Here is a 25,360-nt window from a genome sequence, read left to right on the forward strand (position 1 = left end):
TTGCAACCATAGTAAAACAAAGATTTATATTTTTGACATTTATTTTATATATTTAAATGCCATTTAACAAAGAAAAATCTACCAAAAAAATGAGTTCGCGTGTCACCTCTGACACGCGTGTCATAGGTTCGCCATCACTGGTCTAGACCCTCCTTAAGGTGACTTAGGAATACTTATAAAAGGAAGATATTTGTGTGTGTGGCTTCATTCTGAAATTTGATCTTGTGATGAGCCCCACCAGGCACCAAGGCTTGTCATGAGATGCAGTAAGTTTACTTCTGTTGAATCTGATGTTTTTAAAATAAGGAGGGCTTATATACCTTTTATAAATTTAATTTTTCTATTAATTCATTTTCATTAAATTTTTGTGACAAATTGGAAATAAAAGAACACAGGCCCTTCACTAGTGATAATTTGAGAAGCACTTTAGAGGGTAGTATTCTATGGGGTAAATTGTGAGTCAATAGACAGTCAGAATAAGGGGGACTCAGTGAGGGCCAGGCATACAAGGAAGGCTTCCTGGAGGAGGGGCTCAACATGGGTTTTGGAGGCTAAGCAAGATCTTGATAAATGGATAGGACCGTTGGGTCACCCCTAGAATATATAGGAGTATGTCTTGGTACAGACATGCTTGCAGGCTGCTTCTAGTGCATCCACTTTTTGTTTCTTTCTCACAGGCTAATGTCTCTTTTTCTCATTCTCTCCATATTCCTCCTCCTCTCTGTGGGGATGACAAAGCATTAACAGGAGTGAGTAAATGGAACATCTGCTTTCTGTTTCAGGAGCAACCGAGACCACCCAGGAAGACCCTTTAGGTTCCTATCCACACCTGGCTATGCCTCTGTGGTCATCTTTCCAAAGGAGCTGGAAGCGAGGGCAGAAGGACTTGGTGGGGGCCTCTCCACAGCTCCCCAGACAGGATTATGAGGCGCTGCAGGAAAGGTGCCTGAGGGACGGCTGCCTCTTTGAAGACGACACCTTCCCAGCCACCCTGAGCTCCATTGGCAGTGGCCACCTGCTGCAGAAGCTGCCAGGGCACCTGCAGTGGAGGAGGCCGACGGTAAGAGCTGGGGAGGGGGCTGCCGAACAAACACACAAAATGTGTCAACTCAGACCTTCCTTCCGAGGGCTCAGGGCTTTCAGATACCCAGTCTTACTGCCATTGATCCCCATGAAACAGGAACTGGGTAAGTCCTCACACACCCATTTGCTAGGAAAAAACAGGAGCGATCTTGGGAGGGGTCTAAGATGTAGCTCCCCCTCAGGCCAGAAAAGGAAGAGCAACTGCAGCCAAATACAGTAAGGTACTGGTTAGCTTCCTCTGAGATGGCAAGGCATCCTGAGTCACAGCCAGTGCCATCTGCCAGAGTGACATATTTTAAAATTTCTCACGTCATTCCCCCCAAATCAGGCTCGTGAGATATGCAAATTAAAGCCCATGGACATGGACAATAGTGGGGTGAAGGCCTGGGGAGGCAATGAGAGTGAGGAGGATAGTCAATGGGGAGAAAAGGGAACATCTATAATACTTTAAACAATAAAGATAAAATTAGAAAAGAAGAAAGAAGCTATTAATCACTACAAAAGTATTCTTCACTTTATAAATGCATCAACAATTTCTTTAAATGGCAACTTTTCAATGTGTTCAAAAGCAGTGAATCTCCCACAAACTTGATTTACATGTAAGTCCCAGAACACATTTAGTGAAATCAATTCTCCTCCTTTCTCTTCCCTAATCAGCCATCGCCATCAAAGCCAGACTTATTAAGTCCCTACTATGTGTAAGATTCCCAGTGCATCTCCTAGGGGAAGTCATGATTCTACTTCTCCCAGAAAATCTTGCATCTCAGAGTTTGTCATGCATCTCAGTGGGTTGTGCCCACAAAGACTGAGGGATTTAGTGCAGGTCCTGGAGCACTAAATCTCTCACCCCATCCCAGGCCACATCTCAGCACAGAAAGGCCACTATTTGGGGGGGGTTAGGGGCAGGAAGAAATAGGAAAATAAGAATGGGAAGACCTCTAGGAAAACAGAATACCCCCTCTAAGAGGTACTCCCATTTTTAATAGAAACTCCAAGAAAAGGCATTTTTTGGTACAAGTGCTATTTCTCAATATCTACACAGAGTTCTCCAGGACCTGAGTTACATGAGCCTTAAGAAGGAATAAGAGGTACAATGGACGGAATCTGAATGCCAGACTTTCTGGGACAGCCCTGAATATATATATATATATTCCATGTTGGTGTCTAGTTTGGGCATATGGGACCCAATGGTCACTGTGGCTCCAATAACCTTTTGGTCAGAAGGACAATTCCATCTGTCTCTGCAGGAACTGCACATCAACCCCCACTTCTATTCTGCTGAGGCCAAAAGGCTGGATCTGTGCCAGGGCTTGTTAGGTGAGTCTGCACAGCCTTGGAGACACACACGTGGCAGCGGGGAGTCTGGCCTGGCTAAGGGGAAGAGGAGGATCAAGAGATTCCAATGGGGGAAATGGCCACCTGAACTCTACCTTGACATGCTGTGTCCTTTGCTGGGAAAATGGTAACAACTGGTCCTACCAGGATGCATGGGGATGCCAAAACCTGCCTAATCATAGCCCTAGCTGGTTTGGCTCAGTGGCTAGAGTGTCGGCCTGCAGACTGAAGGGTCCAGAGTTCAAGTCCCATCAAGGGCAAGTACCTTGGTTGCAGGCTTGATCCTCGGCCCTGGTAGGGGCGTGTGTGGGAGGCAGCCAGTTAGTGTGTGTCTCTCACATCGACGTTTCTCTCTCTGTCTCTCCCCTCCCTCCCACTCTCTAAAAATCAATGGAAAAAATATCATTGAATGAGGATTAAAACAACAACAACAACACAAAAAAACACACCCCAAACACACAAAAACCCTACCAGATGATAATCTTCATTACGAGTTTACAGGTCTAAAGTCTTGTCTTGGGAAGATGTGCTCAGTCTACTTTAGTCCCTGCAATGATTCGTTTTTGGCACACCTGTCACTAGATGCCCCAGAATAGGGTCCAGGAAGGCCTGTTCTGAAGCCAAGATTCTTTTTAGAGTAATAGAAACAACCCTTGGCCACGAGAGAAGGCACATGTGTAGTGATACCCATGTTACAGACGGGGAAATGGAGTCCAGAGGGTTGAGGCTTTCCCAGAAGAATATAAATCAGTTACAGAGACAGGAATTTAGAAAGTTTGGTTGTGTTTGGGTTCGTGTTCCTGAAGATGGAACATTTGAGAGTCTAAAAGCTGGTCCAGGAATATGGCTCAATTTTTGTTGTCAAGGCTAAATTCCAGCCAATGTCCCCCACTGCACCACACTTTCTCAATCACCCTCTTCCTCCCCAGTATATAATTCCCTTCTAAGTTAGGCTACAAGTCCAGAAAGGATAGCAATTGGGACCAGGCATTTCTTGCATGTAATAAATCCTCAGTAGATTCATGCAGACACCTGTAGCATATACATGCATGTGCAGTACAACCATGCAGACACCTGGAGAGTGTGCATGCCTGTGCAGTGCATCTATGCAATTACTGTGTGCTGTCTGGCTTAGGTAACTGCTGGTTCTTGGCTGCTTTGCAAGCTCTGACTTTGCACCAGGACATCCTGAGCCAGGTCGTCCCACTGAATCAGAGTTTCACCAAGAACTATGCTGGCATCTTTCAGTTCCGGGTGAGTGTCCTCCTGGTGCCCCAGTCCAGGGTGGGACATAGGAAAGAAGGTTCTTGGAAAAGTCGTGTCCTTGTCTCCTGGGCCGACCATGTTCCACCATAATCTTCCTTCACCAGTCGGCACTGTCTCCTTCTAGTTCTGGCACTTTGGGAGGTGGGTTCCTGTGGTGATCGATGACCGACTACCCGTGAATGAAGCTGGCCAGCTGGTCTTTGTCTCTTCCACCTTCAAGAATTTGTTCTGGGGAGCTCTTCTGGAAAAGGCCTATGCTAAGTAAGACAACCATGAGAAATCTTTTCCCTTCCCTTCCTTTCCTTTGTCTTCCCTTCCCTTCCCCTCTCCCTCTCTCTGTCTCTCTCATCAATGTTGAGGGAAGGCAAGAGGAGACAGGTAACATTTATCAAGTGAGATACTTGACTCAGTGAATGTATGTGACATATCCAGAGCCTTTTATGTAGGGGTCACCCCATCTGAACAAGTGTTCAGGAATTTGCCTTCACTAATGGATGGAGTTGCTCACAGGATAAGAACTCTGAGCATATATTTCCTCCTTTGCCCTGGGGTTGGGGGAAGGGTTAGCAGACACATGTCCAGGGAATAACCAAGTGAGGTTCCTTTGGACTATCCCAGGCTGCAGTATAAATGCCCCTTCCCTTCTCTGACTATGTTTTCTCCTCCCGGACAGGCTCTGTGGCTCCTATGAGGACTTGCAGCGTGGACAAGTGTCTGACGCCCTTTTGGACTTCACCGGTGGGGTGACAGTGACCATCAAACTGGCAGAAGCCCCTGGAAACCTCTGGGACATCCTGACCCAGGCCACCTATGGCAGAACCCTCATTGGCTGCCAGACCCACTCAGGGGTGAGACTGGGCTGTGAGCCAGCAGGGTGTCCTCCTTCTCTGCTGCCACCCTCTTCAGCCACCCATTGCTGTTCTCACCTCGGTGGAAGCCCCAAGACTTCCTCCAACTCCTGCACCTACTGTCCTGATGTTCAACTTGAGCACCTCAGGGCAGGCAAGGCTACCATAGAGCACAGATAGTGTGCAGAGAAGGGAGCTGACAGTTAAGTGTCGACTACATGTGAGGTAGTCTACTAGCACAGCTGGTTCTTACTGTCTAATTTAATAACCACCAAGAACATGGAAGTGGGGCAGGGATCCCTGGGTTCAGCTGTGCTTCCACCAGCGACCGTGTGTCACCTTACGCCAGTGGTTCTCAACCTTCTGGTCCTTTAGACACAGTTCCTCATGTTGTGACCCAACCATAAAATTATTTTCGTTGCTACTTCATAACTGTAATGTTGCTACTGTTATGAGTCGTAATGTAAATATCTGATATGCAGGATGGTCTGAGGCGACCCCTGTGAAAGGGTCGTTCGACCGCCAAAGGGGTCGCGACCCACAGGTTGAGAACCTTTGCCTTACGCACTAAGTTAGTGGCTCTGAATCTGAGCTCATCCTATGTAAAGTGGTTACAATCCCAAAAAGCGTGGTACCCTGACTTACAGGCTCGAACGAGATTGTGGGTGCTGAAGAGCTATGAAAACTGTAAGGTAACAGGACAGCGTGGGTCTCTCCCACCCGCTCCTCCTAACCCCTTGCTCTAGCCAAACAGCTCCCTGGGTAAGCCGTACCCAGCAGGACTGACGGTGCTCTCTTCTCTCTATAGAACGAGAGGGTGCTGGAGAATGGGCTAGTGGACGGTCATGCCTACACTGTCATAGGAATCAGGAAGGTGGGTAGAACCATGCAACACCCCCCCTGTTTCCCTTCAGCACCCCCTTCTCTCCTATGGCTTCTTGCCAAAACCTGGGGTCATTTTATTATCTGTATCTAATCTGGGGTGAATTCTCTGGTGGGTCCTCCAGTGCCTGCCAAAGCCAATGGGATTCCCCATACCTCTGTACCTATTTTCTGGGGTCAAGTGGTAGATTCAGCCTTTGCCACCATCACTGCACCATCCCAATCTCCCATTCCACAGGGAAGCCCCAGTCAATTGGCCGTCCACCCTGCTGTGCCTCACAACCCTCCTTGAACTTCACTTCGCTCCAGATTCCTGCTTCTTTCCTACTTGCTCCTTTTCAGCAGGCTCCCAGTTTCCTCCCATTGCTATCTACCTTTTAGTTCTACTAAGCATTGAAAGAGGAGTCAGATAGGGACTCTGCCTACAGAGAGCTTACAGTCAAGTATGGAGACAAACCATATCTGAAAATGTTAAGGAAGAACATGGAAACTGAGAGCAGAAAGCATAGGTGAAAGGCTTTAGGGGTGCAGAGCTAGGAGAGAAGACTTTCAAAGGCTTTCCAGAGGAGGTGACACTGAGTTGGTCCCTGAAAGATGGTGGATTTGTATGAGGAGCAAAGGGTATTCCTGGCCGAGGGAACAGCATGTGCAAAGTGTAGAGATAAGAAATCAGTAGGTTCAATCTTAAAGAACCTCTGATATTCTGTAGAAAGCCTCACTTACCAAAAATCCCCCAATTCCCTTTAATTCTGTTTCAAATTTCTCGAACTCAACTCACGCCTGAATTCTCCTTCCTCCTAGATACCCACCAATTATTTGTGTGCGTGTGTACCAAGAACTTGACATTTATTTTCATTTTTATTTAGCAAAATTTATTTTTTGCTAACATTTGTATGTTTATTTTAATATTTTGGTTTTAGATTTATTTAACAATATTTGACAAAACTTAGCACTTACTATGTGCTAAATACTGTTCCAACTGCTTCACAAAGGTTAATTCACTCAATCTTCACAACAGCCCTGTGAGTAGGTGCGTTAGAGTCCCAGGGCTGCCATAGCTAATTACCACAAAGAATACATTGTTGTTGTTGTAAGCCCCCCACTGGGGATTGAGCCCACAACCCAGGCATGTGCCCTTGACTGGAATCGAACCTGGGACCTTTCAGTTCTCAGGCCGATGCTCTATCCACTGAGCCAACCTGGCTAGGGCAATGATTTCATACCGAGAATCTTAACTTAATTGCACTTGCAAAGGCCTTTTTTACATATAGGTCACATTGGTAGGTTCTGGATAGACACCTTTTTTGGGGGCCACCATTCAATCTTTTATAGCAGATGTGGCTCTTAGCTTCATTTTACAGATCAGGAAATAGTGATGGAGAGGTTAAGTAACTTACCCTATGCCTCATAGCCAGTAAGTAGCAGAGCCATTCTCTCCTCTGCCAACTCTCAGGGGCCCTTGACCTTCCATTTCAAAGTCTCCTGTGCAGGTGTGAATCTCACCCAGATATCTGTAGCACTTGCCCTTGGTGCTCAGCCCAGCCCCCTAAACCACTTATTTTGTGCAGGTGACCTGCCACCACAAGCCTGAATATCTAATCAAGCTGAGGAACCCTTGGGGGAAGGTGGAATGGAAAGGAGACTGGAGTGACAGGTGAAGTTCTGAGACGGGCTGGGGGGTAGGGGGGTGAGGAAGGGGTAGGTGACGCCTGCAAAGGAGGTTGCCATCTGCACACAAATTCCAAGGTGTTCTTCCCTTGGATCAGAAAAGGCTTCAGATTGTGAAGGTCCATCTCTCACATTTATAAAAGGTTTAATGATACCTAGATTGCTTTCTCATTCTTATAGTAATTAAGGTGAAATGTTTATCAAGAACTGGCCAGCGCTGTGCTAAGTCCTTTAATTTTTATCTCATTTAATCCTCCAAATAATGCTGTTATAAGGCAGGTGTTTTTAGCTGCATTTTACCGATGAAGGAACTGATGCTTAGACTAAGTGAATTATTTAAGGTCTCAGAGCATGACTCAACCAAAGTCTTTGCTGTCTAGCTCAGTGTTCTCCTGGCATGGTTCAATGAAATACTGGGCTTGCTGAGTCAGAGGCGGACAGATCCGAATTGGGCCCTACGTTCTGGTCCTATTTAGTGACCTTAGGTTGTTTCTGCCTAAGGACAACCCTACAAGGACGGGGGCTTTACAGACTACAGACTGGCTGTAGGGCACAGGCAGAAAGGGAGACCATTGGTAAAGTCCTTCCCCCTCTTGCTATGAAGATTTTTAATCCCATCCAGTGTATATTTTCATTTGAGATATTGCATTTTCTAATTCTAGAGATTCCATTTGAGAATATCTCCCACTTCTCTCATCATTATGTCCATAGTTCCCATTATAACCTGGAAGATATGGAGTGTGTTTTAATGTCTTTATTTGCTAATTCCATTATCTCTCTCATTTCTAGGTTTGTTTGTCCTGTGTTATCCCTGGTCATGGATCATATTTTCTGCTTTTTTATGTGCCTAGTAATTTTTTTACTGGATGTTGGACATTGTAAATTTAAGTTTCTGAGTGTTGAATTTTGTTGCATTCCTTTAAAGGATGTTAGTTTCTTTCTGGCAGGTACTTAAATCGCTCAGGGATAATTTTGATAATTTGAAGTTTTGTAAGGCAGAGCTATAGAAATCTTTATTTCAGGGGTAATCTGACCCCTCTATTAAGGTGTTGACCCTCTGGGATCTCTACTAAAGACCCCATGTAGTCAACAAAGTCTTTCAACTCTGGCTGGTGGGACATCAAATGATTCCCAGCCTTGTGTCAGCTCTGGAAATTCTTCTGTGTATTGTCCAGTCTCATGGGGATTTCTTCATGAATGCACCCATTTGATTTCAGCCAAAGACTCAAGGGAGCCCCTATGAAGTTCTCTAGAGCTCCTTCTTCACATAGCCCCCTTCTCTCAGGCACTTTGCCCAGCAAAATCTAGCTGTCCTGGCCTCTTTCAACACTGGACTCTGTCTCCTACACTCAGCAACACTGCTGGGTTCTTTGTAGGGTCCACTTTTCTGCATCACTGCCCAGGGAAGTCTAGACAATGTTAGGACTCACCTCCTTTGTTCCCTCCCTCTTGGGGTCACGATCCTGTGCCGCCTGCCACCTAATGTTTGGAAACAGTTGTTCCTTATATTTTGTTTTAGTTGTTTATGGTATGAAAGTGATACAGGAAAGCCTTATCCTTCATGGCCAGAAATAGAAGTCCAAAATGGTGGGCTTTGAAAAGAAATAATTCCAATATAGGTTCAAATAGTTTTGTGACATTTAATAGCCTTGTGGCTTCAAGCAACTGATTTAATCTCTTAACCTCAGTTTCCTGAGCTCTAAAATGGCAATAAGAACCCCTACCTTGTAAGGTTGTTCGCCTTGACTGAAATAAAGCACGTCAAGAGCCTCGCCCAGAAATTGGCTCATAGTGAATGATCCATTAACGTTGCACGTTGCTTTGATAATGCAGGATGTGAGACTTAGTTGTCTGCAAAGGCAGCATGAAGATGAGAATAAATGACAACCCTTCAATAAATAGAACATTTACTGAAGAATGTCTTGCATGTCCTCCACAATCCTTTCGTTCCCCATGAAAACATTTCTTTTCTGTTTTCAGCTCAAGAACATGGGAACTACTGAGCCCCAAGGAGAAGATTGTGCTGCTGAGAAAGAAAGATGATGGAGAATTTTGGTATTTGACTCGAGGACCAGGGACAAATGCCCTGGCTGACATTTGGTGACCCATCCTGCAAATATTTGTGGGGCACCCCATGTATGCCAGGCACCTCCTATACTAGTGACGGCGAACCTTTTGAGCTCGGCGTGTCAGCATTTTGAAAAACCCTAACTTAACTCTGGTGCCATGTCACATATAGAAATTTTTTGATATTTGCAACCATAGTAAAACAAAGATTTATATTTTTGATATTTATTTTATATATTTAAATGCCATTTAACAAAGAAAAATCAACCAAAAAAATGAGTTCGCATGTCACCTCTGACACACGTGTCATAGGTTCGCCATCACTGGCCTATACAGAGACTAAGGTCATTGTGGGGCTCACTGTCTAGCAGGGCAAACAGCCCCTGCAAACAAAGTCACAGCCTCTGTGACAAGAGCAGTGACCACTGGCCCGGAGCTCAGCGGGTGCTCGGAGCAGGGTGTGGGGGTGGCCACCTCCTCCCCAACTTCCGCTCTGCTCTTGTGTCACTCAGTACACTCTGTGCCTTTCCTGACCTAGAAAGGAAATGAGAAAGGAAGGGAATGCAAAGTCTTGCCAAACTATACGCTGCCTCATCTGTGCCCTCCAGAGCCAAATTGCACTACTCCCACTGACACCTTATTATGAAGGGTCACCCAAACGCCCTGAGCTGATGCTGCTTCGGGATGTCTGACATGAGACCCTCTGTTCCTCTTTGCCTTTGCTTTTCACCCTTACTATTAACATCCACTCTGTTCCCAGGAGTCCTCTTCTCCATTGCCCATCCTTTCCAGTTCTCTCTCTCTCTTTTGAAGTAGTCACTGAACTCAAGATCCCTGCAAATACTGTTATTTCCAATTCCAGACAAGTGAACTGAGCCTCAGGCAGCTCAATTAGCATGCCTTGATTGCATTGCAAAGTCAGTGAGTAGGAACAAAGATTTTTATCCATTAATGATTGAGAACAGGTTGCTGAACATTTATAAGTCAATTGACTGGTTATAAATGCCTCAATTCAGCTTTATCAGTGCAACCAGCAAAACAGCAACACTCCACTCTGGGAGCCGTCGTATGAGGCTGTTTCCAGCTACAGGAAGGGGTTTCTCAGTAGCTCCAGCAACCTGTGATGGACCCTCAACTAGTCTAGCCAGCCCCACTCCCTTGTCCAAGGCCTGCTGGGCTCTGCACAGGGGCGTGGAGGATGGGAGAGGGCTGGGATGCCCATGCTGCTTTGTTCCAGCCTCCCCGTTGGTCCTGATAATAGGCAACATCTCATGTATCTCTGTACGGTTCCCTCTTCCTCTCCAGGATGACGCTTCAGGACTTCAAGGCACACTTCAGGCTCCTGGTCATCTGTAAACTGACCCCAGGCCTGCTGAGTCATGACGTGGGCCAGACGTGGTCATACACCTCGCAGGAGGGGAGATGGGAGAAGGGAACCACAGCTGGGGGCCCCATAAAGTTGCACCAAGGTGAGTGTGTGCACAGGAGCAGGCCAGGGCTCTTGGGTCTAAAGTGGTAGCTTTTCCAGGCAAGGGTGGGAGGCGGGCAGAGCCACTGTGGACATCTGTGCAGCCTATGCTCTGCAGAGGGCATCTGGCTGAGGGGTGAGGGGGCCTGCTGGCCAAGGTGACTGCTCTGGCCCTGGGCTGTGTCCCTGGGAAGATGGGGAACCTTTGGTCCTAGTTTGCACAAAGGCATGGAAATCTCAGTCAAGCTGCCAGCCCGTAGGGGCTGCGTTTCCAGAGGGGCCTTTTTCCAATTAGCGCCAGGAGGCCACAGGCACACACGCATGGGAAAAGGGTGGGCTGTATCTTTTATTTTTTTTAAAGGGGAGAATGATGATTTTTATTTTTAAAAATATATTTTATTGATTTTTTTTACAGAGAGGAAGGGAGAGGGACAGAGAGTCAGAAACATCGATGAGAGAGAAACGTCGATCAGCTGCCTCCTGCACACTCCCTACCGGGGATGTGCCTGCAACCAAGGTACATGCCCTTGACCGGACTCGAACCTGGGACCCTTGAGTCTGCAGGCTGATGCTCTATCCACTGAGCCAAACTGGTTAGGGAAGGGTGGGTTGTATCTTGTTTTGGTTTTAAGACAAGGTGATTGATGGGTTGAAGTAACCACCCTTAACAGGAAGGGTGGGACTAGTAACTATGTCATATGTATCTGGCCCACCTGACCTAGAACTTGGTAGGGATCAAGAATTTCTAGGTCCTCAATGACAGGAGACAAGCACATCTAAATTCTCAAAATGGAAGCTTTGGGGACCCATGCCCCTTTCTCCCCAACGGAGGTGGTGAGTGATCCCTTTGGAAGGAAGGACCTGTAGGGTATGACCTCAGCAGGCTGAGGTGGCCTGATCTGGTGTCCACCTCCCACCAGAGTGGTCCCCAAGCTGAAGCTGCCCTCAAGCTAAGGCTTGGTTCCCTTAAAATGCAGATGCCCTGGGGGCCGTGGGCACGTTCTCCCCAGTTAGTTGAAGAGTCACTTACTCAGGCAGCAGATGCTTATGGGTCAGGAAGCCTGCGCCTGGCACTGTGAGAAGAACTTTCAGCCCGCGTGTCTGCAGAAGAACTGGGTGGTAGAGGTGAGATGGGAGGGTGGAGAGAGCTGAGGCTGAGGAGACACGACTCTATCCAGATGAACCTCCGGGTGGGAATCCTGGGGCAGGTGCCCTGGATCTATGCACCTCTCAGTGTTGGGGGAGCCACGTGCTGGCGGAGCTGAGGACTTGTCTCACTTGCTGTTTCCAGCCCGAGACACATTTTGGAGGAACCCGCAGTTCCTGCTGTCCGTCTGGAGGCCCCAGGAGGGCAGGATGTTCCCGATGCCCTGCAGCGTGTTGGTGTCCCTGCTCCAGAAGCCCAGGCACAGGCACCGCAACCGGAAGCCTCACCTCGCCATCGGCTTCTACCTCTTCAGGGTAGGTGGGATGCTGGGGCACGCGGCCTCGCATGGGGTCTCCGGCGGTTGTCCTTTCTTCCTGCTTCCTGTCCGCTTCACCATCCGTGTCTGTCTACCCACAGACCTGGGTGCGCATCCTGGCTCTGTCCCTTAGCAAGGACTATGTGATCCAGGACAAGTCATCTTCTTGCCCTGAGCATCAGTTTCTTCATCTGTAAAATGGGGACAATGGTATTTATGGAAAGAGCAGAATTAAAAGACCACGTGGCAGGGCTGCTCATTGTGTCCGGCACATAGTTTACAATCAATACTGGTTTCCTTTTTCTCTCTGAAAAAGACAGGGTTGCCTTCCCGCAGCCTTTTCCAGAATTCCCGATGGGGGACTCAAATGTCATTGGAACAGAAGGTCTTGTGGGAGGGAAGGGGTCTCTGGGTCGAGTCTTCTTATATATCAGCTTCCATTCGAGTCTGTGCTGGCGAAGAGCTGGATTCACTGACAAACGAGGTCTCCTTTGTTTGTTTTTCAGATGAACAGGGTGAGTTCCACACTTGACCAGCTGGCCCTGGTTTGGAGTGATGCCACCTGTGGCCCAGACACTGTGAGGTTCGGTTTGACCAGAGCAGCCTTTTCCAAGGAGCTCTGAGAATGTCTGACAAGGATGGCAACTGCCTCTGTGTTGGGGTGGGGGAGGGTGGGGGCGGTAATGAGCTTCTGCTGTTCTTTCCTACCCAAGGGCCCCAAGAACTCCTTATGCCTCTACAGGGAGGTCTCTGAGCCTGGTGCAGAACCCATAAATCTTAGGATTTATTAAATCCCTACACAAATACCTAGGGCCAATATCGAAGACTGTCACAGCATAGGAAGGCTGATAAATCACAGCCTTGCCTGAGTTATGAAACCCACAGTAAAACAGATCTATAACATATGAGACATGAGGAGACCATGCGGCCCACCTCCTTGGGGACAAGGGACAAAGGATTGGAAAATGGGACAGAAATGTGAGCAGAGGACAACAACTCTGCATTTCAGGTGCAGTGACAGCCTAGTGGGCTCCGTGAAGGAGGCAGGGCCATCCCTCCCAGCCTCTGCAGGGTGGCAGCTATTATTTTAGTCCCAAGAGAACACAGGAGTGAAAAAATGTAATTTTCTCAGACTGGACTAAACAATATAAAGGATTTTTATAAAGAAACCATTTTGCATTGGGTGTCTTGGGTCGGTTTTGTTTTTTTCCTCCTGTGGGAACACTGAGTGATCCCTAAGTTGCCTCTTAATTTAAAAAGAAAAAACATGTTTCTATCGGGACTATTTCTAAACAGAATTTGGGTCAACGACAATAAAACTGTAAAGAGAACAAAACTGTGAGCCACTTAAAAACTTACTAAGGCAAGAAAAAAAGTAATAAATAAATGAAGGATAAGTAAGCAGTTGATTCTACCAAGAAAACTAAATGTAGGACAGCTAGTATGGGTAATTATAAAATTAAGTTCTGCGATTCCTAGCAGCCAAGGCCAAGATGGCAACAGGATGATTCTGTAGTTCTCATTGTCTGATAAAAGAAAGTTTATGTCATCAGGAGATACATTTGTTTCCCCAGCCCTGAGTGGAATCTGTGAAATACGTCTTTGCTTGGATGGATGGTGTCTTTGTTAACAGCTGTACATACACTGGAAAAAAGATCCCCATGTGGCCTTCCTCTTCCTCCACAGCCCTGAGTGGGAGCAAAGGGAAGAGGGAGCAAGAAAGGAAAAAATAGAGAAAAAGGGAGAAATAAAGGAGGGAGGATGGAGGAGAGAGAGAGAGAGAGAGAGAGAGAGAGAGAGAGAGAGAGAGAGAGAGAGAGAATATAAATATAAGATAAAACAAAACACACATCCAGGCAATGTCGGAACCTGATTCAGGCCTTGTGAGTTCCTATCTAGTCCTCCTTCCCCTTTAGGAGGCTGTTTTCACTGAGATGATGTGGAAGTCCAGTGTATTTGTATGTAGCTGTTATGATGGTGGGGAGATGGTAGGTGATGCATCTACATCTGTGACCATAATCAACCTTGAACTTGCATCACATGCACGAATGCAGTCTCAGGAAGTATACAGAACATGGGCATTGGGACTGTTACCAGCTGGGTGGCTTTGGCCAGAAAGTGCAGGCGCAGTGACATTGCTCACTTTATTTTGTGTAGGATGTTGTTTTCACTGTTATGGCAAACCGATTGGTAGGTGTTCATTCCGCCCCACAGAGGGTTCCAGCAAAGGTGCCCACTCCTAATATGTTCTGTCTTCACCTCCAAGCTCCTCACTCTTTCATCCCATCCTCCACTGGGGCAGGCGGGATTTGGCAGATAAGAGGCCACCTGACTCCTGGTTCCTGGCCACAAGCCCGGGGTATTCACTTCAACTGGTGCCCTCTGTCTTCCATCTACAGTTCCATGATGACCAGAAGAAACTTCCCCCTGAGTTCTTCTTGCAAAATACCCCCCTGAGTTTTCCTGAGGTGTTTCTCCCAGAAAAAGAAGTGAGTCAGGAGCTGTGGCTGGAGCCGGGGACGTACCTCATCGTGCCCTGCACATCAGAGGCCTGGCAGGAGTCGGAGTTCGTCCTCAGAGTCTTCTCCAGGAAACACATCTTCTAGTAAGGGCACGGGCCTCTCCCAGAGGTTGGGCCCATTCGGGCCAGGGACAATCAGGAGCGTGAGGTGGGGAGGCAGCAGATGGGGTCTCTGTGGCCAATACAGAAGAGAGATCGGGAGATCAGGAGAGCAGGGCAGCTCTCTACATGGAGGGCATGCTTCCCTTCTTCCTTCCACTCTCTTCCTACTAACACATGAACACTGCTAGACATTACAGAGGAAGACAGAACAGGCACAGGCATGGCCCTTGTCCTCCAGAAGCTCAAGGTCTGGAAAGGACACAGTTACATGAGCAGTTATGTTTGTTATACTTTGTCCAGTGGAAGCATTTATCTGCACAGGGTGTTAGAAGAGCATTGAGAAGGAGCGTCAGCTAAACTTCCATGATCCTGGGGAAAGCAGGGGTGGCTTTTGGGAGGTGGTGATTCCTAAGGGAATGACAGGGATATTTGAGATGAGGGGAGGCTGTCATCAGCTGGCAAGCCCAGCCACTATATGTGCAGGTAAACCAATATGTACATATCCCAGCCAAACTTAGTATTTGGCCTATGATTGTTTTGCCATGACAGCCCTTCAATGCTTAGAATCCAGTTTTTTCCTTCATGTTTTGACCATTGATAGTTTGACTTGATCTCAAGAATCTAAGATATGAGTGGGAATCATTACATGAGGGTGGGGGGAAGTAAAGGGTGTGCTGAGCAGAGGGCTTGGCATGAGCAAAGGCATGAGATGAGAAATAGCACTGGGTACGTGTGGAGATATAAACAGTGTGCGTGCTGTGTGTCTGGACCTACACTTCATGGAGAAGTGGGAGGTGAGGTGTGAGAGCTGGACAGGCCCACATGATGCGTCAGCTAAGGAACTGGGAAGAGTTCCCCGGGGGGGAGGAGAAGCTTGGCCAAAAGGTTCCCATGATGATTCCTAAGGAGGAATTCTTTCTTTTGTTTTCCCTCAGTGAAATTGGCAGCAATTCCGGAGCTGTCTTCTCTAAGGTAAGTATTCGGGTGAGTTCCACATGGCTGGGACTGTTTACCGAGCCAGGGTGCTGGGTTTCTCCCCTCATGTTCAGGGTTGGGGAGACAGTCCTCAGATCTTGCAGGCCCTACTCTGTGGCACGTATGATACATTATCTATTGTGCCCTAAGAGTACCCAGGTTCTGCTGTTTTTGCACCAACAGAACTGCCCTTCTGGTCAGGTCCTGTCTTCAAGGGCCCAGAGCCTCAGGGACATGAGTTATACCTTTACCTTCTTCTGCGTCTCTCTACCTGGTGTTTCTTTTGCCCATTTCACTGTTTGTTACTTCCCCAAAGACAGCAAGAATTGGAGAAATGAGGGCTGTGTGAATGCTGTGGTAGAAAATTTAAGATAGAGCTCAAGGTCAAACTTCCAGATCTCAGAATCCTGGGAGCTGTGAGACATGAGTTGTGTGTACGAGAGCTCATGTATCCCGGTGAATAATTATGTCTTTCTATGTGTCTATTTCTATAGGAAATCGTAGACCAAACTGAAGGGCATGATGAAGTCTTCACCAAACTTTTTGAAAAGGCAAGTTGAAGAGGTGTGGTAGCCAGAAGTGGGCAGAGCAGGGGCAAAGTGGAGCAGATAATTGCACAGAGTATGTGTTTGCCTCTGCCTGACCCTGTGTATGAACTGTGATTTAAGGTGACCTGTTCTCCAAGCTGCTACTTTCTATTCAAGTCCTTAGTCTTTAGACAAATGCGTGGAGCTGTTGTCTTCAGAAGGCTCCTGCAGAATGCCTATCTGTTCTTGACGGCTACACTAATTCGTTGTAGGAGAAAATGGAATCTAGCAGAGTCAGAACTCAGTAGTGGGGGTGGGGAGGCGGGGCGATGACAAGCCCTGGGGGCCTGAGGAGGGACATTAAGGGAAGCCCAGAGAGAAAGACCTCTTGGGTGGTCTTTTGGAGAGGGGCTGGGCCTGGTAAGACGACCTTGTGAAGGTGGAGGGCCCAGGGCTACACACCTCGTCTCCTTGAGTTGTTTCCCTGGGCTGATCCGGATCCAGAGGAAGCAGGGAGTGTGGAAGGCTCTAGAGGCCTGTCTGTCCCTAACCTGCAGGACACTAAATCTATTTGGAAATGGGGCGAGAAAGACATTGGACATCTGGGGTCTGACATCTGCACGATTTCATTAAAAATGGAAGAGCATGTTAGTAACACTGTGGCTTTAATTAATATCTTTCCTGCCCTCCTATCTTCTCTCACATTCATTCATGGTGCTTTGCCTAATGTCGCCAGAGGCGATATGTCAAAATTTAACATGTGTTGTTCATAAAAGTTTTTCTCTACACCAGGGGTTTCCAAATATTTTCTGCTGCTGCCCTTTTATGTAATGAAATCTCATCGAGAATACCAATATATCTAAAATGGATTAAAGTTGTATATTATTGCCTAGGCCAGTGTGGCTCAGTTGGTTGAGCGTTGTCCCATATACCAAGACGTTGCTGGTTCTGTTCCCCAGTTGCGAAGCTTGGTCCCCAGTAGGGGTGTGCAGAAGGCAGCCAACTGATGTTTCTCTCGCCCCCTCTCCCTTCCTCTCTCTCTAAAATCAATAAGAACATACTTTAAAAAATTTTTAAATTGTATACTATGAATATGTATCCATTTGATAAGTTTAAATTTGTGATCTTTGTATTTTGTTAACATAATTTCAAGTTAAATGTTAAAGTAAAGAATTGCTTCTGACGAATCTAAAATTAAAATACCTTGGCTGAAGATATTTTATTAGGAGTGAAATTTAAACCAAATTGTTTGCTCAGCTCATAAAGCATCTCTATAGAACCCAGATGGGAAGCCATTGCTCTCTTAGGCTATTTCTTAAGAGTCCTGCCCAGTTGGGGTGCTCTGGGCTTGGCACCCAGTTAAAAACGATTGTAAAAGTTCTTACGAAATTCCAGATTTAATTCCATGACTAGTCACATTCCTTGTGTGCAACATCATGGTGTCACTTATTCTGCCCAGAAATCACATCTGTGCTGCTCTGAGCGGATGCTGGAGAGGATGTCCTAGCCCCTGTGAGCTGGGCCCCTCTGCATCTAGCGAGCCTCCCATAATGACGATTTTTCTCCTGTCCCTCCGCTTTCATTCCAGTGTCCGGAAATAAATGCAGCTCAACTGCAGAGGATCCTGAACCAGCTGACCTGGTCAGGTGAGTACTTTGGGGTCGCGCATCCTGCAGGACTCAGGGACACCATTCTGAACTCCGGGTCTGTTCCCTCCCCACTGGTGGGATGTGGGAAATGCTGTTGTGTGCGGGTCCCCTGAGCAGCTGTGTCTTACACCAGGGTGGGTGCTGTGGTCTGAGAGAGCAGTAAATGAATGTATGCAGCTTGGAAACTAGTTTTCTTTTATGTTTGTTTGTTTTGCTGAGTTTGAGTGAGGAGACAAATGGTAGTGAAAATGAAGATTTCTGCTGTGCTTCTAGTTTGAGAAGAATAGCTGAGTACTTCCTTCTTGGCATATAAATTCCACGTGGAAAAACTATAACCACTTCCTCAACAGGGAAAATAAATTTTAAATATTGACTAGTCCACTAGGGAGCGCTCTGATGAATTCATATTTAAGTGGATCAACCCGTAACAATCTGGAAGGAGGGAGCACATCACCTGGGAGGGCTACAAACCGGTGGTGAGGAGGCTGTTAGATGAAGCCTGGGATACATCATTAGGAAAGCTTAAAGTTCACATAAAAACAATTTATAAGTATAGCTTGAGTGAGACTAACATGAATTCTCCAGGAAGGAAAATAAACTTCAAAATGAAAAAAGTAAGCCAAAAAATTAAAAGTTATTTTCTACCTCGCATATGTGATTGCTTCTTCTTTATATGAAAACAAGACTTCAAACCCAAACAAGTTACAGGCCAGGGTATTGTATAACTCAGGGCTTGAAATAACTTCCAGATGGTTTCCCAAAGTGTACTTAGGGTACAAGAGCCACTAGAGACGCTAGAAATGATAGGATACAAGAGTTCTTCCTCTCCTCCACTTAGAAAAAGAATTCCAGGGAAATTACCTAGAACAGTGGTTCTCAACCTTCCTAATGCTGTGACCCTTTAATACAGTTCCTCATGGTGTGGAGACCCCCAACCATAAAATTATTTTTGTTGCTACTTCATAACTGTAATGTTGCTACTGTTATGAATCGTAATGTAAATATCTGATATGCGGGATGTATTTAGGCGACCCCTGTGAAAGGGTCGTTTGACCCCCAAAGGGGTTGCAGCCCACAGGTTGAGAACCGCTGATCCAGAAGAATGCACTTTAAAAATGATTCAAATGTTGCCCTAGCTGGTTTGGCTCAGTGGATAGAGTGTTGGCCTGCGGACTGAAGGGTCCCAGGTTCAATTCTGGTCAAGGGCGCATGCCTGAGTTGCGAGCTCAATCCCCAAGAGGGGGTGTGCAGGAGGCAGCCGATCAATGATTCGCTCTCATCTTTGATGTTTCTATCTTTCTCTCCCTCTTCCTTCCTCTCTGAAATCAATTATTTAAAAAAATGGTTCAAATGCCTTGATCACAAGTATGCAAATTGATTTTCCAAGGGATATACAGACAGATTGCTTCCATTCATTCCTCTGAGAGGGTTCTGGTTTGATAGGTCAGGGAACTACTGTGAACTTCAGTGGAGAATTTGGTAAAGTCTCATCCAATAAAGGATGACGTGTGGCTTTGAAAGGAGCAATATGAGACGTATTCACAAGTTTTATCACCATTCCCCAAAGTTACCTATAATAATAAAAGCATAATATGCTAATTAGACCGGATGGCCAAACAGTGGAAAGACTGTCTGGACAACCTTCTGGACGAAGCCGGGGCTGCGAGGGCTGAGGCAGGCAGCCGCCAGGGCTATGAGGGCTGAGACCCTTGCACGAATTTTGTGCATCAGGCCTCTAGTATAAATATAAAACCAGAGGGATCATTCTCTGTTACAGCTGAGTATCTAGATGTTTAGAGGAAAGTCTTTGGATTCTGTCCCTCCCCTCCCCCTCAACCCCCTCCCCTCCACCCCCCACTTTCACTTCCTCAACTTTTATCAGTGGTTGGGAAGCAGACGTGGAAGGCAGGTGGACCAGATGTGCAGATGGCACAGTGCTGGGAGGAATTATTATCATAGACAGCAGAACTGAAATTCAGAACATTCACTACAAGCTGTGCCCAAACCCAAAAGATGAAATGAAGTCAGGATGATCATTCAAAATGACCATTTTGTTACTTTTAAAAAAATGTTTGCACACATTCCTCACAGAAGAGACCTCATTTTGTGGCAATTGATGGGAACGATATCTGGTTAATTTAGGTGACCTCGAGCTTAACATGAGCTGATAGTTTTAAATTGTTGCTATTAAATGTGCTAATTCAGAGTTAGGCTGTACCTAATGGAAGCATTAGATTTGTGTGTTTGAAATTGTGTTCCAAGAAACATTAGAAACCAAGAGGTTTTAGTAAGTGTTCCATGAAATAGAAGGGATTAGGTTCTGTGGTCAATTGCACTTGGGAAATTCTGTGTCAATCAAAATTTCAGTGTTGGCCCCTCAGTACGTATCATGTACTAAGGTGTCTGGTGAATGGAGAAAAGCACCTATTTCAAATTTGTTTGAACTCAAAGCTCTTTATGTGCAGAAAATCTTCCTTGGAAACATAATTTGGAAAATGCAGACTGAAAAATTTGCAAGTGAAAGACCCATTTTCATATATACTCTACTTAACCAAGTTGCATCTGAAGGATGCGACCCAGGCTTGGTGCTTTAGAGAGATGCTGGCCTTTTCTGAGGAAAGGCCTCCATTCACTAGGTCTTGAAGAAGGTGATGAGAGTTTAGAAACCATATGGTCTGGGGAACCGTTGGAGAAATGTTGAGAGGAGACAAATACCCATTTATACTTTCCTGGAGGCAGAATGAGGACTAGTGAGCAGAATTTATAAGGAGCTTCTTTTGGAATTAACTTAGGAGGTGTCTCCTGAATGGAACTAGCCATCCATGAGAGCACCTATAATTGACTGACCATCGTCAAGACATCTGAGGAAAGCATCCCTAATTTAGGTGGGAGCTTGAACAAGTTGATCTCTCAGATCTCTCTCTATAGCTCTCTGATGCCGGCCCTTGCTGGATACATGGGGTGAGTTCTTCTGCCCCACTGTGTAAGCAACGCCAGGCTACGATTGGGGTTCTCCACAGGGATTTAATGCAACTGGGGTGCAGAGATCACCATCAAGATTCCCCTCTCTCCATGGCTCTTTGTCTTTTCCCTTCTCACATAAATGATGGTTACTGGAACCTGTGGCTGGCCTAGGCAGCACTGTTTGGTCCCATTAGAAAAGGGCCATGTCGTGCCATCCTGGGCCAGCTCCCATGTGCTCTTCCTGTTCCTTCCAGGTCTGGGGAGCACACAGCCCCTCTTCAGCCTCGATGCCTGCCAGGGTATCCTGGCCCTACTGGATGTATCCTTTCTGAGCTGCTGGTTGAGAGCTCCACCCTGAGCCAGGCTGCCTGGGTGTAAATCCCAACCCCAGTGCGTACCAGCTGGGTCATCTTGGGCAAGTCACTCAGCCTCATGGTGCCTGCAGGTCCACATCTACAGCCTGAGATGAATTCAAGCCTGGTTGCTGGATCAGTGTGAGAATGCAAATGGGACAAGCTATGTAAAGTGCTTGGGGCAGGCCTGTCCTCAGAAAAGTGATCAATATAAACTATTGATAACAATAGACCGATAGTGCTGATGAGGCAGCTGCAGGGTGGTGGTTAGTTTCTAGATTTACAGGACACTTAACAAGAGTTCAGGATCCTAAGTTTTCTGTTTGGTGACTAGGCAGGGGCTGCCCCATTTACAGGTCAGGAGCATGGAGCTCAGGAAGTTCAACAACTTGCTGGAACGCCTTCCCTGGTTCTCAGCCCTGCGGTTTTCCTAACAAACCTTCTGCCTATCTAAGTGGACACTTTGATTAAAAAGATAGGCACATAGGATGGATATGTGTGTGTGGGGGTGGTGGGGGGGAGACATTGCAAATACAAAACACAGTCTTTTCAGAAACTTTGCAGAGTGCGTGGACAGCATGGGGTGGAGGTCAAGTGTCCTAGCATTGGAACAGGTCCCAGCCTTGTCTCCAGCTGCCTGAACTTGGATGCAATCAGACGCTCTGAGCCCTCATTTCATCATCCATAATGGGCCAGCTGACACCTGTCTCACCTACCAGTTGAAAAAGGAGTCACACCGATAAAGGAGCCTGTCTCCCTAATGCAAGGGTATCAGGACACAATTACACGGCCAACCACTAAGCTGTTAGCTTTTCATAAAATGACTGAATATAAGAAGCATCCTGAACCACCTGATTCCTTCCATAACTTGGTTTTAGCAATAATGAAAAAATGTTACTGTGTGATTTTTAAATTTAAATCACCTCAAATTGGCCAAGTCAAAATATCCTGCTTCACTAAATACATGGTAGCTGTTGTCATTGCCACTGTTGCCACCACCATCAGCACTTCTCCCCATGCTGCTGTGTTTCAGCTCCTTCTGTCCTTCCTAGCAAGGGCCAGGGGCCCTAGGCTGGACTCTCTGGCAAGGGGAGGCCACTAGAGATAGCTGACCTTGAACGGGGCTGTCCATACATTGCGCACTGCTGTGCAGAGGGCCAATTCCTGCCTCCAGAGGCATAGGTGAAACTCCCCTCGCAGCTTTGACCTTAACCCTGCTACCAGCTTAATGCATCAGGCACCGTGAGCATCCAGGAATTCAGGGATCTGTGGAAGCAGCTGATGCTCTATCAGGTAAGAACACATCTTGACCACACCTCCTTGCAGGATGCTGCAGAAAAGGCAGTCCTGCAAAGTCTATCCCAGGGGTGGGCAAACTTTTTGACTCGAGGGCCACAATGGGTTCTTAAACTGGACCGGAGGGCCGGAACAGAAGCATGGATGGAGTGTTTGTGTGAACTAATATAAAGTCAAAGTAAACATCATTACATAAAAGGGTACGGTCTTTTTTTTTTTTTTTTTTTTTTTTTAGTTTTATTCATTTCAAACCGGCCAGATCCGGCCCGCGGGCCGTAGTTTGCCCACGGCTGGTCTATAAGGTACTTACTTCTCTCCCTTTCAGCCCTTTACACCCAACTCTCACCCAATCTTCTCGACTCTGTCTCCAGTGAGACCTCCTTCTCTCCCTGGCAATCACAGAGAGCCTGTGGCACTAGTGCCCTGACTCTCTAAAGCCCACATGAGATCATATCACTTCCCATGGCCCTCAGAGGAAGCCCACACTCCTTAGCGTGCCATCAAAGTCCTTCATAAACTGGCTCCTTTCTACTTTTCCAATCATTGCTCACTACTCTCCCCCTTGTCTCCTGAGTCATAAAGTTGGAAGACTCTCAAAGTTTGGACACTGGGCTGAGATTTAAACACCTTTATGCATATCCAGACTATCCCCCGTGACCAAAAGACCGCTCCCTTTCTCAAAGCCTTAAGAAGAGATGGGAGAGGTGGTGGGATCCTGGATCGACCCTCCACCGTGTTCTTATCCTGGCAGCATAAGAGCCGATGGAGCCTACATTCCCAACTGGGCACAGAGGGGCTCTCGGGTGGTGCTTGGAAATGCCTGGTTCCCTTAACATTTGGGTCTTCGTAGGCGGTTTTCCACAAGCAAGACAGTAACCGGTCAGGATGCCTGAACTGGTCCCAACTGCGGGCTGCCACGAAGGATGCAGGTAGGCCTGAGGACACCTGGTGCTGGAGGGCACACACAGGAGGGGTGGGGGGAGTACATGGCATTCTGGAATAATTCTAATGCACAGTTACTCCCTGAGTTCAGAGATCCAAACACGTGGACCTACTAACAGCAGAAACATTTATTACCATCACTATGATCACGGCTAACAATTATTGAGGGGTGCCCATCCACACTCTCATTTAATCTTCAACAATGCCCTGTTCTCCCCCCACTTTACAGAGGAAAAACAGTGAAGCTCAGGGAAGTTAGGTAGCCTGGGGTTTAACTCTCTAAGACCACTAGGCGCCAGAGCAGAGGGTCTTGACCCTGACAGACTGCCCCCCGCCCTGAAGGCCAGTGACCCTCTGGATGAAAAGATCCTCATGCTGGTTGCCCAAGGGGAGCAGGAATGGGGAGTGGAGATGAAATAAAATGAATGGACTAAATAATGAAACAATTCACTATGAAGCCCATAAAGGGAGATCCCCATGCTTTCTGGATTCAGGGCCCAGGAGAGAAGGGACCATTTAAATAAAGGGTCTCAAATGGGAGGGGAGCTGGGTGTGAGGTCCCCGGCACCGAGGGCAGGAGTCCGTGTTCACTGCAGGACTTGTGCTCAGCGATGACATCTGCCTGCTGATGCTTATCCGCTATGGCGGCCCCAAGCTCCAGATGGACTTTGTCAGCTTCGTCCTCTTGATGCTGCGAGCGGAGAAGACTGAGAGTGAGCTGCTGGGAAGAAGGGAGGGCGGGGCTTCCTCTGCACTGCTCCTGGATTGCCCCCCTGCCCCCAGTTCAGGCAGGATCCCGGTAGAACAGCTGCTAGTGCAGAAACGGCAGGAACGCTGGCTACGTGCCTGCGAGTCCCGGCTGCATCTACCCATACTCACGTGCTCCCTGCCTTCTCCAGAGGCGGAGGTTTGAGGCAGCTCACTTAGAAGTGTGGCCACATGTGGCTCCACAGTTGGGTTCCCAGGTGAGGGGACCTATGGGGGGAACGAGTTCATAATATTTTCAAAACATATTAGCTGTGTTTCTTTCGTCTGCATTTCCACAGGTGTCTTCCAAAACTTAACCCAAGATGGCAAAGGGATATACCTCCAGAAGCCAGAGGTAAGACTTTCTCCATGGGGTTGAATCACATCATCTAAGGTAGAAAGGCCAGGCTCCTATGAAGGAAAAGGGTTTGGGGCAGGGAGGGGGAGCTTTATTCTACTGAGTTCAGGATGTGGCACTGAATTCACTTCGTTCATTCATTCATTCATCAAATATGTACTGAGCACCCACTCTGTGCTTCACACATATGAAGGGAACAAGAGACTGACTCAGTGCACCCAATGACTATGATCATGATCATGCCATGTGACAAATCCACACAACTTCAGTGGTGACGACAGCACCTAGCACTTATGTAGCTCCCCAGTCCCATGCTGGGAGTCAGTGGGACTCAGCTGTCTGGCTAGTGATTGTGGGTGAGCCGGGGGCTTTTCTGGCACCTTCACTGAGGAAGGCTTGCCTTTCTCAGGACAATGACAGTAGCAAAAGTGACTGAGTTGAAATATGCAAGGTCTCCACACCCGGGGACAATGTGTCTTGCAACTCATTCTATTGTCCAAAGCAAGTCACGTGGCTAAGCCTGCTTCCAAAAGATGGGGAACTGGCCTTCTCCTCTGTCATGGGAGGAACTTCAAAGTCACTTGCAGAGGGTATGGACCCAGAGGGTATGGACCCAGAGGGTGAAGACCTGGGCCAGCAATGAGCTTGAGCCCAGACAGTCATAGGAGAGATGGTCTAGGTAGCATGTTACACAAAGGCCTTTCAGGCAGAGGTGGCATTGAAGTTGAAACCTGGCTCTTTCTCAAAGATGAGAAAGCCAGGCAGCCAGAGTGGAGAGCAGGAAAGGCCCAGGCCAGAAGGAACAGCAAGTACAATCCTGGCTAGAGTGTAGAGCATGGGGAACCT

At 47.2% G+C, this 25,360-nt stretch overlaps 1 protein-coding gene across 1 annotated transcript; it reads left to right on the forward strand.

Annotated features, from left to right (window-relative positions):
• The first annotated feature begins 261 nt into the window (after positions 1-261).
• Positions 262-25,157, forward strand: CAPN14 (calpain 14). Its single transcript, XM_059660670.1, has 22 exons — positions 262-266; positions 862-1,060; positions 2,331-2,400; positions 3,554-3,672; positions 3,809-3,945; positions 4,358-4,532; positions 5,341-5,406; positions 6,983-7,068; positions 9,063-9,137; positions 10,455-10,618; positions 11,915-12,078; positions 12,587-12,595; positions 14,480-14,685; positions 15,639-15,675; positions 16,173-16,229; positions 17,794-17,851; positions 21,073-21,137; positions 22,396-22,464; positions 23,318-23,396; positions 24,006-24,122; positions 24,456-24,511; positions 25,017-25,157. Exons 1-22 carry the CDS (start codon positions 262-264, stop codon positions 25,155-25,157), a joined length of 2,154 nt encoding a protein of 717 aa, XP_059516653.1.
• The last annotated feature ends 203 nt before the right edge of the window (positions 25,158-25,360 follow it).

Source organism: Myotis daubentonii, chromosome 12 (assembly GCF_963259705.1).
Source record: "Myotis daubentonii chromosome 12, mMyoDau2.1, whole genome shotgun sequence".
NCBI lineage: Eukaryota > Metazoa > Chordata > Mammalia > Chiroptera > Vespertilionidae > Myotis > Myotis daubentonii.